The sequence below is a fragment of the Hyaena hyaena genome, unplaced genomic scaffold, assembly GCF_003009895.1.
Source record: "Hyaena hyaena isolate Hyena2069 unplaced genomic scaffold, ASM300989v1 scaffold_182, whole genome shotgun sequence".
Taxonomy (NCBI): domain Eukaryota; kingdom Metazoa; phylum Chordata; class Mammalia; order Carnivora; family Hyaenidae; genus Hyaena; species Hyaena hyaena.
This window is the reverse complement of record NW_024080814.1, coordinates 2,235,092-2,248,639: the sequence shown is the minus strand read 5'-3', so window position 1 is coordinate 2,248,639 and position 13,548 is coordinate 2,235,092. Positions and strand designations below refer to the sequence as shown.

General features: G+C 36.9%; 1 protein-coding gene across 2 annotated transcripts in view; it reads left to right on the top strand.

The window, feature by feature from the left end:
• Positions 1-1,282: 1,282 nt before the first annotated feature.
• Positions 1,283-13,548, top strand: part of RASSF8 (Ras association domain family member 8) — a 37,923-nt gene continuing 25,657 nt past the window's right edge. The window contains exons 1-2 of one of the 2 annotated variants that reach the window (XM_039240814.1): positions 1,283-1,361; positions 11,910-12,116. In XM_039240814.1, coding sequence (XP_039096745.1) covers positions 12,014-12,116 — 103 coding nt within the window. In that variant the 5' untranslated portion in view covers positions 1,283-1,361; positions 11,910-12,013. Of the gene's footprint in view, positions 1,362-9,024; positions 9,090-11,909; positions 12,117-13,548 lie in introns of those variants that run through there. The other variant, XM_039240813.1, reaches the window with a different exon arrangement.

Genomic DNA, 13,548 nt, shown 5'->3' with positions numbered 1-13,548 from the left:
ATAAGTAACTTTTTAGTAGTTACAAGCATTATCAGATTGGATCTGCCACTTACTGGCTGAGTAACTCTGGGCAAGTTCCTAATCTCTCTATTTCTCCATTTCCTCATTTCTATCATAATAATTCATGTGATATAGAGATATAGATGGGTATTAAAAGATTAAATATAACAGTTAACTTTTCATCTATCACAAAGTTAGAACTCAGATAGCTATTTATTATTATTCTTGTGTTATAACAAAGACATGTTTTTATACGAAGGGCTGGTTTACAGTGAAGGTGCCAAAGTACATTTGCTCAAGGAGAAATATCACAAATCTGTTTGTACTTATATCTACATTTAAAATGTCACCAAGTTCTCAGTAATTTTTTTATTTGTCTGGGAAACTCTTTTTATCTCTTCTTCTATCCTAAAATGACAGCCTTGCTAGATGGAGTATTCTTGGCTGCATATACTTCCCATTCGGCACAATTGAATTCAGCACATGCCACTCCCTTTTGGCTTGCCAAGTTTCTGTGGACAGATCTGCTGCTAACTTTGTCTTCCCTTGTAAGTTAGGGATTTCTTGCTGCTTTTAGGATTTTTTTTTTCCTTACCTGTATTTTGCAAATTTTACTAAGGTATGTCTTAGTGTTGGCCTGCCTTTGTTGATTTTCTTAGGAATTCTCTGTGCCTCCTGGATTTGGATGTGTTTCCTTCCTCAGATTAGGGAAGTTTTCAGCTATAAAATTCGCTTAAATGAACCTCTGCCCCTTTTCCCCCCTCTCTTCTTCTGGGTCTCCTATGATATGAATGTTTATGGAGTCACACTGAGTTCTCTAAGTCTGCATTTGGCATCCAATATATTTCTTTCCTTCTTTTTTTTCAGCATTATTATTTTCCCTGATGTTATCTTTTATATCGCTTATTCATTCCTCTGCTTCTTCCAGCCTTGTGGTCATTACATCCAGTTGGTTTCACATCTCAGTTATAGCATTTTTTAAATTTTGGCCTGACTAGTTTTTAGGTCTTTTATCTCTGTGGTAAGGGACTCTCTGGTGTCTTCTGTGTTTTTCTCAAGACTACTTAGTATCCTTATGATCATTGTTTTAAATCTGGATCAAGCATATTATTATATGTGTTTCAATTAGACCCCTTTCTTGTTATTTTTGGGGGGGATAAATTCCTCCGTCTTGGCATTTTATCTAAGTCTCTGTCTTCTTCTTCTGTGTCTTAGGAAAGCCTGTTATGTTTCCTGCTCCTGAGAGTAATGGCTGTATAAAAAAGAGGTCACATACTTTCCAAGGCCTGGTACTGTAGGGAGTGTCTCTAGTGTATGCTGTGTGTACTCTGCTGCTGTGTTTTGGCTGCTGTTTCCCACAGGTCAGTCCTCTGCAGACTTTCTCCTTACCTGCAGTGGGGAGTGTTTCAGTGTTGTCCAGAGTGTGGCGGGTTTTAACTAGGCGTACTCTGGTCTGCTTGTTAAAAGAGACCTGATGCTATTTTATACTAGAGTTGAAGCTTTGTAGAACTCTATGGTCAGTAAACTTGGTGTGTGCAGGGGGCTGGAGGGGGAGGGCTGTGCTAGTCTTCTTTGGGAGAAGCCTGCTGCACTGGTTCTCAGACACACTTGCCTGAGCAAAGCAGCACCTGCAGAGTGTGGGGGTTGGGGAGGGCCTGGTGTTGGTAGTTTACACTGCCACTGTTGGCACTGTGCTGATGACTGGTTAGTTTATGCTGAGGGCTGGGGGAGAGAAATGGTACCACCAGCTCCTTTGTGCCCCTAGAGGCAATGCCACCTCTCTCAGATGTGCTCCTAGAAGGGGGAACTGTCTCTACCAGTGCATCCCAGAAGATCCTCAGATTGCACAGCCATCTGCCCCTGGACTATCTGCCCTCCTTCTCTACAGGAGCACTGCAGCATCCACTGGGCTCCACACTTGCCACATCATGGACCTCTGAAACTCCGGTCTTTGGTTTTAAAAATTCATGAAAATCAGCCCCTATCATTTTCCCAGTCAGTGACTTTAGGGAAACATTCTCCTTGTGCAATCCCCTGTGCACTCCTCTTTCTCTCTGACCTTTCTCCGTGACCAGGGATCCCTCCCTTCTGCAGCAGCCACAGTCCGCTTCTCTCCCAAATCACATCTCTGCACCTCCTGCCTTCCACAAGTCCCCTCTTCTCTGTCTCTCTAAACGTGCAGTTCTGTCAGTCCTCAGATCAATTTCTTGGGTATTTAGAATGATTTGACATTTATCTAGCTGAGTTCGAGGGACCAAGCAAGCTTAGGGTCCTCCTGCTACTTCTTAACTCCTCCTGTCCTTCAGTAATTTTTTTAGAAATACATTATAACTTTGCTCACTACAACATTTTCTAATGATTATGAATGAGAGCCATGAAATAGCACATAGTAAATGCCACAATTTAATTGTGAGTATTCAGAGCTTTTCACATTAAAACTTTGAGAGTGTGATCCCTCATCCCAGGCTGAGAGCTCTAACACAAATTAAGCTGTCACTGATCTTGGCACTGCACACATACCTCCAACTACCCCTGAAGGGCCTCTAAGTAGACTGGGACCCTAACAGAAGATGTCATTGCAAAACAGATGGCTTTTTATGTTCCTTTTTTATATTACTGCAACAAGAAATGGAACCCAATGGTATATTATTTTTTATATTTCTTACTTAGGAGATTTTGTCCCAGTAAAACCAAGTTGTAAGGCCCTCTACTGTTCCACCGTCCATAAACATTTAACAAAACTAGCAAGAACAGACTACACATTTTTTTCATGCCTCTGATCTTATATCAGTGGGTCAGTGGGAACCTATTTTTTGTAATTTTTTTAAGTGTATATATTTCTTTTGAGAGTGAGAGATAGAGCATGACCAGGGGAGAGGTAGAGAGAGGGAGAGAAAGGATCCCAAGCAGCCTCCCAAAACCAAGAGTCAGACGCTTAACTGACTGAGCCACACAGGTGCCCTTGGTCTGACTATTTTGACTAGAGTTTTTTTGTGTGTTTGTTTGTTTGTTTGTTTACTGAATGATCTCATTTATGTAGAGAATCTAAAAACAAAACAGATTTAGAGAACAGATTGGTGGATTTGTGGTTGCCAGAGGTGGGTGGTGGTGGGCAGGCACACTGGTGAAGGGGATCACAAAGTACAAATTTCCAAATTGTTCATGGGAATATAATATACAACGGGGTGACTGTAGTTAATAATACTGGATTTCATATTTGAAAGTTGTTGAGAGAGTAATTCTCAAAAGTTCTCATCCCAAGACAAAGTATAACTGTGTACTGTGACAGATGTTAAAAAGACTTATTGTGGAGATCATTTCACAATATATACAAATATCAAGTCATTACCTTGTATACCTGAAATGAGTACATTGTTATTTGTCAATTATATTTCCATTATTAAAAAGCTAGAAAGAGGCTCTAGTGATGGCACTATATTGACATTCACAAATGGAAATTGACTAGAGTTTTTTATAGGAGAAAGTCCTTCAACATCTTCTATACTAGGCACTTAATTTATTTCAATATATGTAAATATATTTAATTTCAGTTGTCAGACAACCTAATATTATTCCAAATATTGGCTAACATCTCTCCATGTGATCTTGATCAAATGATATAATTTGGCCAGGCCTCAGCTTTCTATGTTCAGATAAATGATTATACTAGTTAATGGCCAATGAGTTGCTAGATCTTAAAGACAAGATATCTTATCCATTTGGTTTCAGTGAACTGTATGAAATGAGAGAAAATACTATCATGTGCCCATCCCTCTCTGATTTCTCTAGTGCGTGGAATCCACAGCTTCTTTGTTACAGGTTTTACCAAGTAGAGCCAAATGTATTTTGGGATATTGTTGGCTGTCTTGTGACTTTTGAAGAAGAATAAAGCAAAAGTAGAATGGCAGAAAAGAAGGAAAAAGAAGGTGCATGTGATCAGATTTTAATGGCACTTGTGTGGAATGGTGACATTCCAGTTAAAGTTCACTCAGGGTTGTTACCACTAGAGAGATTGTGACAACCAGGAATTGGCTTACAGTGACAGTATAGAGCCCATTGAAGGACTTGACCTGGATTGAATCAAATGTTTCCGTGTGTTTATCTAAGCTCATCTCCATCACTTTTATGATATTCCTACATACCTACCAAGTGGCCATTGTCTCATACCACCACCATAGCTCTCTGGCCTCTTCTCTTGTGATCGTTTTCAGGGTGTGATGTTACAAGTTAAATTCCCAAGCAAAACACTTGATTTAGTAGTGTTCTGTCAACCAGACATCAAAGAAGAATTCAGTCTAATAAACATGACCTTGGGTTTCATGGGATATTAGAATGATTTTACAAATGGTAACCATTTTGAGGGGAATAGGCAAGCAATGACTTTCTTGTAGTGTCAGTATATTAGACTGGTAGAAGGAATTATTCTGAATCAGAGCTTGCTTTTGTGACTAACCTTAGTTACTAGAAACACATCTCTATTTTCTAAAATGGGCAATTATAAAGATTTTTCTTCCTTTCAAAATTATAATTCTTACATAGAAATCCTGTGTTCCTGCTTAGAGCTTTAATTAACAGATCAAAGTTTACCCAAATTATTAGTTCAGAAATTAATTTGGTTAAGTATTGTACTCCCAAAAGTTTCTTGATACTGCTTTATGAACATTTGGTTAATATCTCTGAGTATGGGAGATACCAGAGTCATAAATTATCAGTTTAACATTATATATGATTCAGAAAAATATAATTGCCAATAAGCTTTCTGAGTTGGGTTTGGAATATGAAACTCAACTGAAGGTAATGGCTTTTATGCCAGTATGTTTGATGCTAAATAAACTAAAGTTACTAGCTATATATTCTCTTAAGAAAATAAAAGGTAATTCTTGATAGCAGAATCAATATTCTTTTCCAGTAACTTCAACTTGATTTGTATCATGCTTATACCAGGTGCAATTGAAATTTCCTAATATGGATGCTAATCCCAATTATCATTTCTAATATCCATTTAAAAACTGAGAATATTGGCTGCTCTTAGGTATATGGTATAATAACCTAAAATGTCTTTAGTTTTAGATGCTGTTATTAAAATAATAGCATTTCCGAAACTTTGCTTTTATATTTATAAAATATAAAATTATATTATAAAATTATAGTAAAAAAGTTTCTAACTTCTGAAAGTTATAGTTATTGCCATGCACAGGACTAACTTTTGTTGAATTCATACTTTGTGCCAAGCCCTCCACTAAGTCCATTTTAAAAAGACATGTCATTTCTCACAAATGCCTCCTGAAAAGTTACGCTCTTGACTTAAGTCACACAGTAAGTAGTTGATTCAGTATTGGAACCTTAGTGCATGCTGTTTCCACTAATCAGTGTTATGTTGGGGGAAAAATGGCTTTTTTTTTTAATGGTGTGAACTAAAAAAAAATGCCAAAAATCTCGGAAACTTTGTATTTAAGGCAAAAGTTAAAAATTATCACAAATGTGCAGATATATTTATTTTGGACTCTGTAAAAGTAAATCTGGATGTAATTTTCAAAAACTGAAGGAATAACTTGTGAGTGCTGAAAATGAACCTGATCATGAGACACTCGTTTTGCTGAGTTGTATATTTATCTATAATAGGTTCTCTGAATTAAAACTGTACTTTCTTAACATGATTTAGTTGGTTTACTCTACTTTCTCCTAGAATGTGCATGTTGTCTGATCCTTGCTTATTGATAAAAATAAATTTCTAGGTGATGATAGTTCAGATTTCTTAGTGTAACTTAGGACATTTTAAAAACATTTATTTGAATACATTGAATCCTTTTAGAGAAGCCTGCCTTATTCATACTTTAGTTTCTTTATTCATCCCAATTTTGAATATATGTCCCTAAATTCCTAGATTTGTGACCTTGGGAGAGTTACTTAAACTGAGATTCACTTTTCTCAACTTTAAAATGAGACTGATCATACCTAACTCACTGACTTGTATCGTGAGGAATAAATGAGAAACAATACACTACGCTGAGCAGATGGTAGGTACTCAGGCCATTCCTTGCCATGGTTGCAGAGCGGTCACTTGAACATGGTAAATCTGGGAAATATTAAATCACTGCATCTGTTTAAATGGTGTGACCTGAAGATAATGAATAGTAGAAGGAAAAGCATGGGTTTGCTGGATATAATAATTAATATGCAAATATTGCTTATCACTGTGAATTTTTTAAAACATAGTATCGAAGAAAAATTCCTATGACTTAATCTTATAAAAAGAAAAATATAAAACCTGTCTTTGGAAGAGATGCCTTAATCATGGCAATTAAGACTTTTCATATAAAAGATGGGGCGCCTGGGTGGCTTAGTCGGTTAAGCGTCCGACTTTCGCTTAGGTCATGATCTCGCAGTTCATGGGTTCGAGCCCCGCATCGGGCTCTGTGCTGACTGCCAGCTCAGAGCCTGGAGCCTGTTTCAGTCTGTGACTCTCTCTCTCTCTGACCCTCCCCTGCTCACGCTGTCTCTCTCTCTCTCTCTCTCTCTCTCTCTCTCTCCTAGAAATAAATAAAACATTAAAAAAAAAAAAGACTTGTCATATAAAAGAAAGAGAAAAGCTATTTAATATTCTTATTTGTTCTATATTGTCCCTACAAGTACAACTCTAAATAGTGTATCCATCACTTTGAGTTTCAAAATACATTAAAAGGCTAGCAGAAATCTCATTTTATATATAGCATATATTCAAAAGTTGGTAATTTTGTATCCTGTAGTTCAGTGGGATACTTTATAGGCATTTGTGTCTTTTCCACTCTCACCCTCCATGCTAAGTTTAACCAGTTTCTCTACTGTAGGGTATCTTGCTGTACATTGTCCCCCAGAGGCAATGTGTTTTGAAATGCTTCCCAAAATTGTTGGACGGGGGAACCTTATTTCCCCATGGTGCATGTCACCCGACTATTGTTCCTAATATTTCACCTGGGGAGGATCTTACTGATATCACTAAGGTCATCTTCCTTCGTGCCCACTTGTAACATTTTGTACCTTTTATGACAGCCTACTCTCTGTGACACCATTTCCAGAACTATTACAGCAAAATAATAGGTTTTCTAAAAGCAACTGAACATTTAACTGGGTTTCCAGAATGCAGAACCAGAGTGTTTTAAACATGCATCACCTGAGCACTACAGTTCAGGGGCAAGTAACCTATGACTGGCATCTGACACAGTTTTCCAGAACCTATTACCTGGACCTACCAAAATCTGTTTTCTTACCCACCTTCTTCCTTCCTAATCTGTTCTCACTCTCTCTCTTCTCCTTTTCCTCCTCCCACATTGTGCTTCATCTGGTCCTGTCCTCCACGTTGTTTTTCTTTTTTTTAAACTTCCATTACTTTCCCATCACCCACAGGCAACATGGACCTATTTTTTTTCCTTACCTCAATAATTATTTGGGCATTAAAAAGTTAATCCTTTTTTATTTTTATTTATTTATTTTTTTTAATTTCTAGGAGAGAGAGAGAGACAGACAGCGTGAGCAGGGGAGGGTCAGAGAGAGAGGGAGTCACAGACCGAAACAGGCTCCAGGCTCTGAGCTGGCAGTCAGCACAGAGCCCGACGCGGGGCTCGAACCCACGAACTGCGAGATCATGACCTAAGCGAAAGTCGGACACTTAACCGACTAAGCCACCCAGGTGCCCCAGTTAATCCTTTTTTTAGATTGTACCAGTTGTTCTACATAACTTCATAATTCCCACATCAAATTGGTTTTAGAATAAGGTAATCTAAAGTCCCTTTAGTTTTTATTTTTTCACTGGTTTTCTATACAAAAGAGAATTTGGATATCTTACTATTGACTCTAATAAGTACTATTCAGAATATACCATGTTCGTTGTGCCGAATTTCTTTTTGTATGATGCTGAAAGAACTAGTGGCTAGCATCAGTATTTTCTTTAATTCAAGTAGCTAATTTGATTGTAAAGATTTTATTATAACTCATTTTATCTCTATGCTGTTTCTGTAAAGAATGCTTTTATATGCAGTAACCATAGATCTTGAACAAAACTGGACATGAAAGAAATGTTAAAATTGTCAATAAGCCACCTGTATGCTTGTGTCTAATGTCCAGGGGGTAATGAAATTTGCTCAGTAGCTTAATAGTAGCCATCACAAGTAAGTTATACCATTTTAAAATACGCAGTCGACTCTTATTTGTGAGAGCCTTTGGTCCCGACAGTTTTCTCAGCTGATCAAGACCTCGCCTTGTTTAGTGTGTTTTACTCTTGAAAGACCCCTTATTTGATATTGTTTGTTGATTCATTAACATTGAGCTCACAACCAATAGCACTATAACTCACACCCGAACAAAACCTAGCTAATAACACAGATTTTCTCTGTGAGTCGCTTCATAGCCTTCTTGCATTTAGGAACACTAAATAGTGTCCTCACTGCATTTGGGAGCCATTTTCAACAGTGAAATCTCCAACAAAGACCATAAAAATGCCAAAAACATGGCACTAAATACACTGAAAGAAGATAACTTATTGACATTATGAAAGCTGAAATAATAAGGCAGAGTAGGGCCTCTCTGCAACCTCAGCTGGAAATGTGTAAGTCAGGCAACTCAAATTTTCCACTGCTGTATACATGTCTGTGAATGACTGTGAACACATAAATATTGATTTTGGGGTTACAAATAAATTTTAGTAAGTGGGTGATGTCACAAATAAGGAACCCATGAATAATGAGGATTGACTGAAATTGCTTTATTAAAGCACTGGTCTTGGAGGAATATGTCTCCACAAATGTAAATGCTTAATTCCAACAGACTTTCAAAACAGTAAATTGTTTTTAATTTGTTCCCAGTAGCTTCTTACTGAATAAACCTAGTTCTTCATTATAACAATGAAAATAATGGTTCAAATATATAGAAACCTTATGGTGGAAACCTTAACTGAACTATAATATAAGAATACCTTTGCATTAGAACCTTACTTCTACCTACATCATTGTTTCCATGGAAAAGTGTATTCCAAATTCCAACTGAGAAGCCAAAGCCCTTTAGCTTCTCAAGTCCTCCGTTGCAATGATGACCAGTCTACCACACGCACCTACAGTGTAGGACTTTCATTTTCCTTCTCGTCTAGTTCTGGGATTGGGAGCAGAGCCATAGGAATTGGACTCTGGAGGATAGAACAGGATTGCAGCTCCTGGAAGGGAGTACCTAGGGGCTTAGAAAGGGACATATTCTTCAAATGACTTCCATGAATAACACCATGATTTTTAGGGAAGCTAGGATGATTGTTAGTACAGCCCCAAACTTGACAGAAGCCATATTCTAAAAACAGTGGCCCTGTTAGAAATAAAATTTTAGACCAGGCGATCTATTAAGACATCCTTTTTTAACCCTCCTTAAGGATTTAAGTTTGAAAAAGAATATTAGTGATCTTAAAAACGCAGATGCTGGTCTTCTCTGTGATGAGCTGTGGTAGGAAGCCTCTGATCAAGAGGATAAATACCCTGCAAGTTTATATCAACTGTTTATGCTCTGTGTTTCCCCACAATGTTACTATACTCTGTAATATTTAATAGATGTATATGTGTTCTTTGTTCATTTGTATTCTCTTAATGATTAAAAGTTTGAGGTAAACAGTGATAATTCAAGATAGGAAAATATGTGCTCGTGTACTAAAACCTTTATAGAAATAAAAAATGAACCTCATAAGTTTCTTTTAATGGTTTAAAAGCTTTCTTTTGGGGGAGGAGGGCTTTAATGAGATAGGCTATCTTTCTTGCAAGGTTTCCCAAGCTTAAGGTCTTTTAATGAAAAATAATGGACTAGGTATTAAATAGATTTTAATTCAGTTTAGTTTTTTTTTAAATTGATCTGAGTTTTTTATTTAATAAAGTAATTTAAATATATTAATTTAATACAATATATTAATGTTGGGTCAATTTTTTAATCTTAATTATATTTCAAGAAAGAATACATATTCTATTTTTAGTAAGCAGAGCGTCTGGCAGAGAAGGAAAAATATCTTCTTTTAAAGTCAGAATTCTTTTTCCTTTCATTAAGTGGTCTTTAAATGGATTGGGGACAGTAGCATATTTGGAATTCTCATTTGAAATTTCGAGTATACACCAACCTATTAAATGCCTAGAGTAGTCTAACTGTAAAGGAACTTGTTTAGCTTTATTTGTAGGACTTCTTACATTTCTCTGGGTTTGGAACCCTTCCCCCCGCCCCCCCAGAAACTAGCATTTCATTATGACAATTAGCTTGTCAGAGGCAGATAGCCCTTTTTCTGGGTGTATAGGAAGTTGATGAAACCACATTACCTTGGTACTGCAGTGTAGGCAGAGGGAGCTGAAGTAACACGCTGGGAACTGTCAGCCTTTCCCTTGTTTTCAGGATGACAAAAAGTATTTTTGCACCTTCCCTGGAGAAAGTAAATAGGTTTATTCGCCTTCGCTCACAAATGTCTGACTCATCTACCCAGGTGGCCTAGAACTATCTTAGGTTCTTTAAGAAAATGCACAAGGACTGTGTTACTGTTTGTAGCAAATGCTGTTTTACTAGAAAAGTTTTTAGTGTTTTTTAAATAAGCTTTTGAATAAGTCATTAATGCTGAAACACCAGTTTCATTATCAGCCTTTAGATAAATTTAAATGTTGTTTTTAATTAATTAAATTAATGTTTATCACATCTCATAAACTGTTAGCATTATTTTCAAAGAAACCAACAACAACAAAAACAAAAAAAACCCCAGGAAGATCATAGGACAATGGACAATGGACAAATCATAGGTTAAAGGTTTAACACAGGAAGAGCTGAGATTTTTAAAACCTACAGGAAAAAGAATTGTGTGCAATTGATTTTTAGCAAGCTAATAGCATTCTAATCAATACGAGAAATCAAGGCATTTGGTTTGATTGTAGGAGAGTGTGAAAATTTCTGCATGGCATATAAATAATGCAGCTAAACAAAAAAAAAAAACAATGGGGAAACACAGCAAGTACAACAAATTTGAGATTTATACTATTGGAATAAGTCTTGTAATTTAAGAATATTATCAAAAATAAATGAGAAAAGGCCAAGCAGTTCATACATGGGGAAGTTGCCAGCCTTAAGTAAAGGAATTAATTTCCATCAACTAATTATTTTATGCACACCTCTGTGTTATACTATGGTTGGTGTTCTAGTTTCTGTGGTGAAAACAACACTCGGTCCTTTTCGGAAGCGAGGAAGGCAAGGGTCACATGAAACAAAGGAATGCAATGGAGTTCTGAAGATACACTTAAAAATGCTGGCAAGGCTGTGGAAACTGGTTCAGTTATTATTCACAAAATGACAAACATCTTTTTTAACCTCAGAAATGATCCTAATGAGGTATTTTTTAAAAATAGCTTATATGTTTTTAAGAAATATCTTCTATGTTGAGCAATAGGGCTTGGTCAAGTAAGTAGCATTTCTTTACCCACTAAAGAGTTACTTTGTAATTAAAATTATAATTACATGGGGCATGTGGGTGGCTCAATCCGTTAAGCATCCAACTCTTGATCTTGGCTCAGGTCATGATCTCACAGTTCATGGGATTGAGCTCCATGTCATGCTCTGCACTGACAGCATGGAACATTCTTGAGATTCTCTCTGCCCCTCCCCTGCTTGTGCGCTCGCTTGCTCTCTCAAAAATAAATGAATGAATGAATGAATGAATGAATTAATTAATTAATTAATTAATAAAATTATATGAAATAATGTCATGAATAAGTGGCTATAGTTGTATTCATACTGCTGAATTCATTTCTGTGAAATAAATAAGTACTTGGTCATTAATGGTAGTAAGATTATGAGATACTAAAATTTCTTTTGAATAATACTTAAAAGAAGAAATTTTAAGACTCATTTTTTTAAAAAATGTTTTTTCTTCTTTTTAGTTGACTACACAAGACTCTGCCTTCCTCACATTTCCATAGCCAGCGACATGACCTGACACCTTGATGACCAGTCTCAGGGCCCTTGGGTGACTGGCTGGTGCACCATGGAACTTAAAGTATGGGTGGATGGAGTTCAGAGGATTGTTTGTGGGGTCACCGAAGTTACAACTTGCCAGGAGGTTGTAATAGCCTTAGCTCAAGCAATAGGTAAGTGAACTCTCTGGGAGTCTCAGACAAAATGGTTTATCCTTCCTATTGTTTGGAGTTTTTTGTATTAAATATAGATTTCTAGTTTTTTGTTTATTTGGTTCCATAATACACCTCGAGAGCGCACTTATTTACAGTTCCCCATGCTTAAGTAAATCTGTAAAGACACTTGTTTTCTGGCTCCCCTCAGATTTAACTGATCTCAAGTCTAGAGTCTGCACTGTCTTCTACTATCTTGTTGTTTATCCTAAACAATGATTTCTAGAACTAAAGATGTTTTCTTGAGCCAAAACATAGATATCCTAGTTCCCAGATCCCTCATTAGGAAAAAACCCTATTTACTGTTTATTCTGACTATTTTTTTGAAAAGAAAAATGCTGGGGTACCTGGGGGGCTCAGTCAGTTAAGCATCCAACTCTTGATTTTGGCTTAGGTCATGATCCCAGGGTCATGGGATAGAGCTGAGCATGGAGCCTGCTTAAGATATCCTCTCTCTCTTTCTTTCTCTCCCTCTTTTCCACTTGCATACTCTCTCTTGAGGAGCCTGAGGTGGCCCAGTCAGTTAAGTATTCAGCTCTTCATTTCTGCTCAGGTCGTGATCTCACAACTCATGAGATTGAGTCCCGCATCTGGCTTCACACTAACAGTGTTAAAATGTTAAAAATAAACATTTTTTAAAAATAAAAATAAGGGGCACCTTGGTGGCTCAGTTGGTTAAGCATCCGACTTTGGCTCAGGTCATGATCTCACAGTTTGTGGGTTCAAGCTCCACATCAGCCTCTATGCTGACAGTGCTGAGCCTGCTTGGTATTCTTTCTCTCCCTCTCTCTCTGCCGCTCCCTCACTTGTGAGCGCTCTCTTTCCCTCTCTCTCTTTCTCTCTCTCTCAAAATAAATAAACATTAAAAAAAGATACTGCTCTTTAAAAAATGAAAATAAAAGTAAAAATGCACAAATACCATGGTTCTTCAATAGCAAGATAATGTGTGCTTTTTAAAATCTTACTATACAGTGAAGATGTTGTCAAGTACATCATAGTCACCTGCATAGTTGTAACTTTTCTTCTTATTAGTCTCAGTTTATCCTTATCATATCCTGTATTGTTTTTTAGTTGCTTTAACCTTTTTGGAACATGATGAGGGCATAAGCACCTGCATCAGAAAAGCTAGTAATGTGAGTTACACCTTATATTTGCATCTTAAGTCAGTCATTTAGCAAACATGATTAAAAAGAAGTTGTATCCAGCACCATGCCAGGTGCTCAGTGCCTCTTTGTCTTTGAGCAACTGATCATAAGTTTACTTTGTGTCATGCTAATTTATATTGGAAACATGTCAGGTTCATTTAGGATTGAGAAAAATCACCCTGTACCATGATACCTTAGCATTTTATAGAGGCAATTGTGGCAGATACACTGTTAGAAGTTGCCAATGC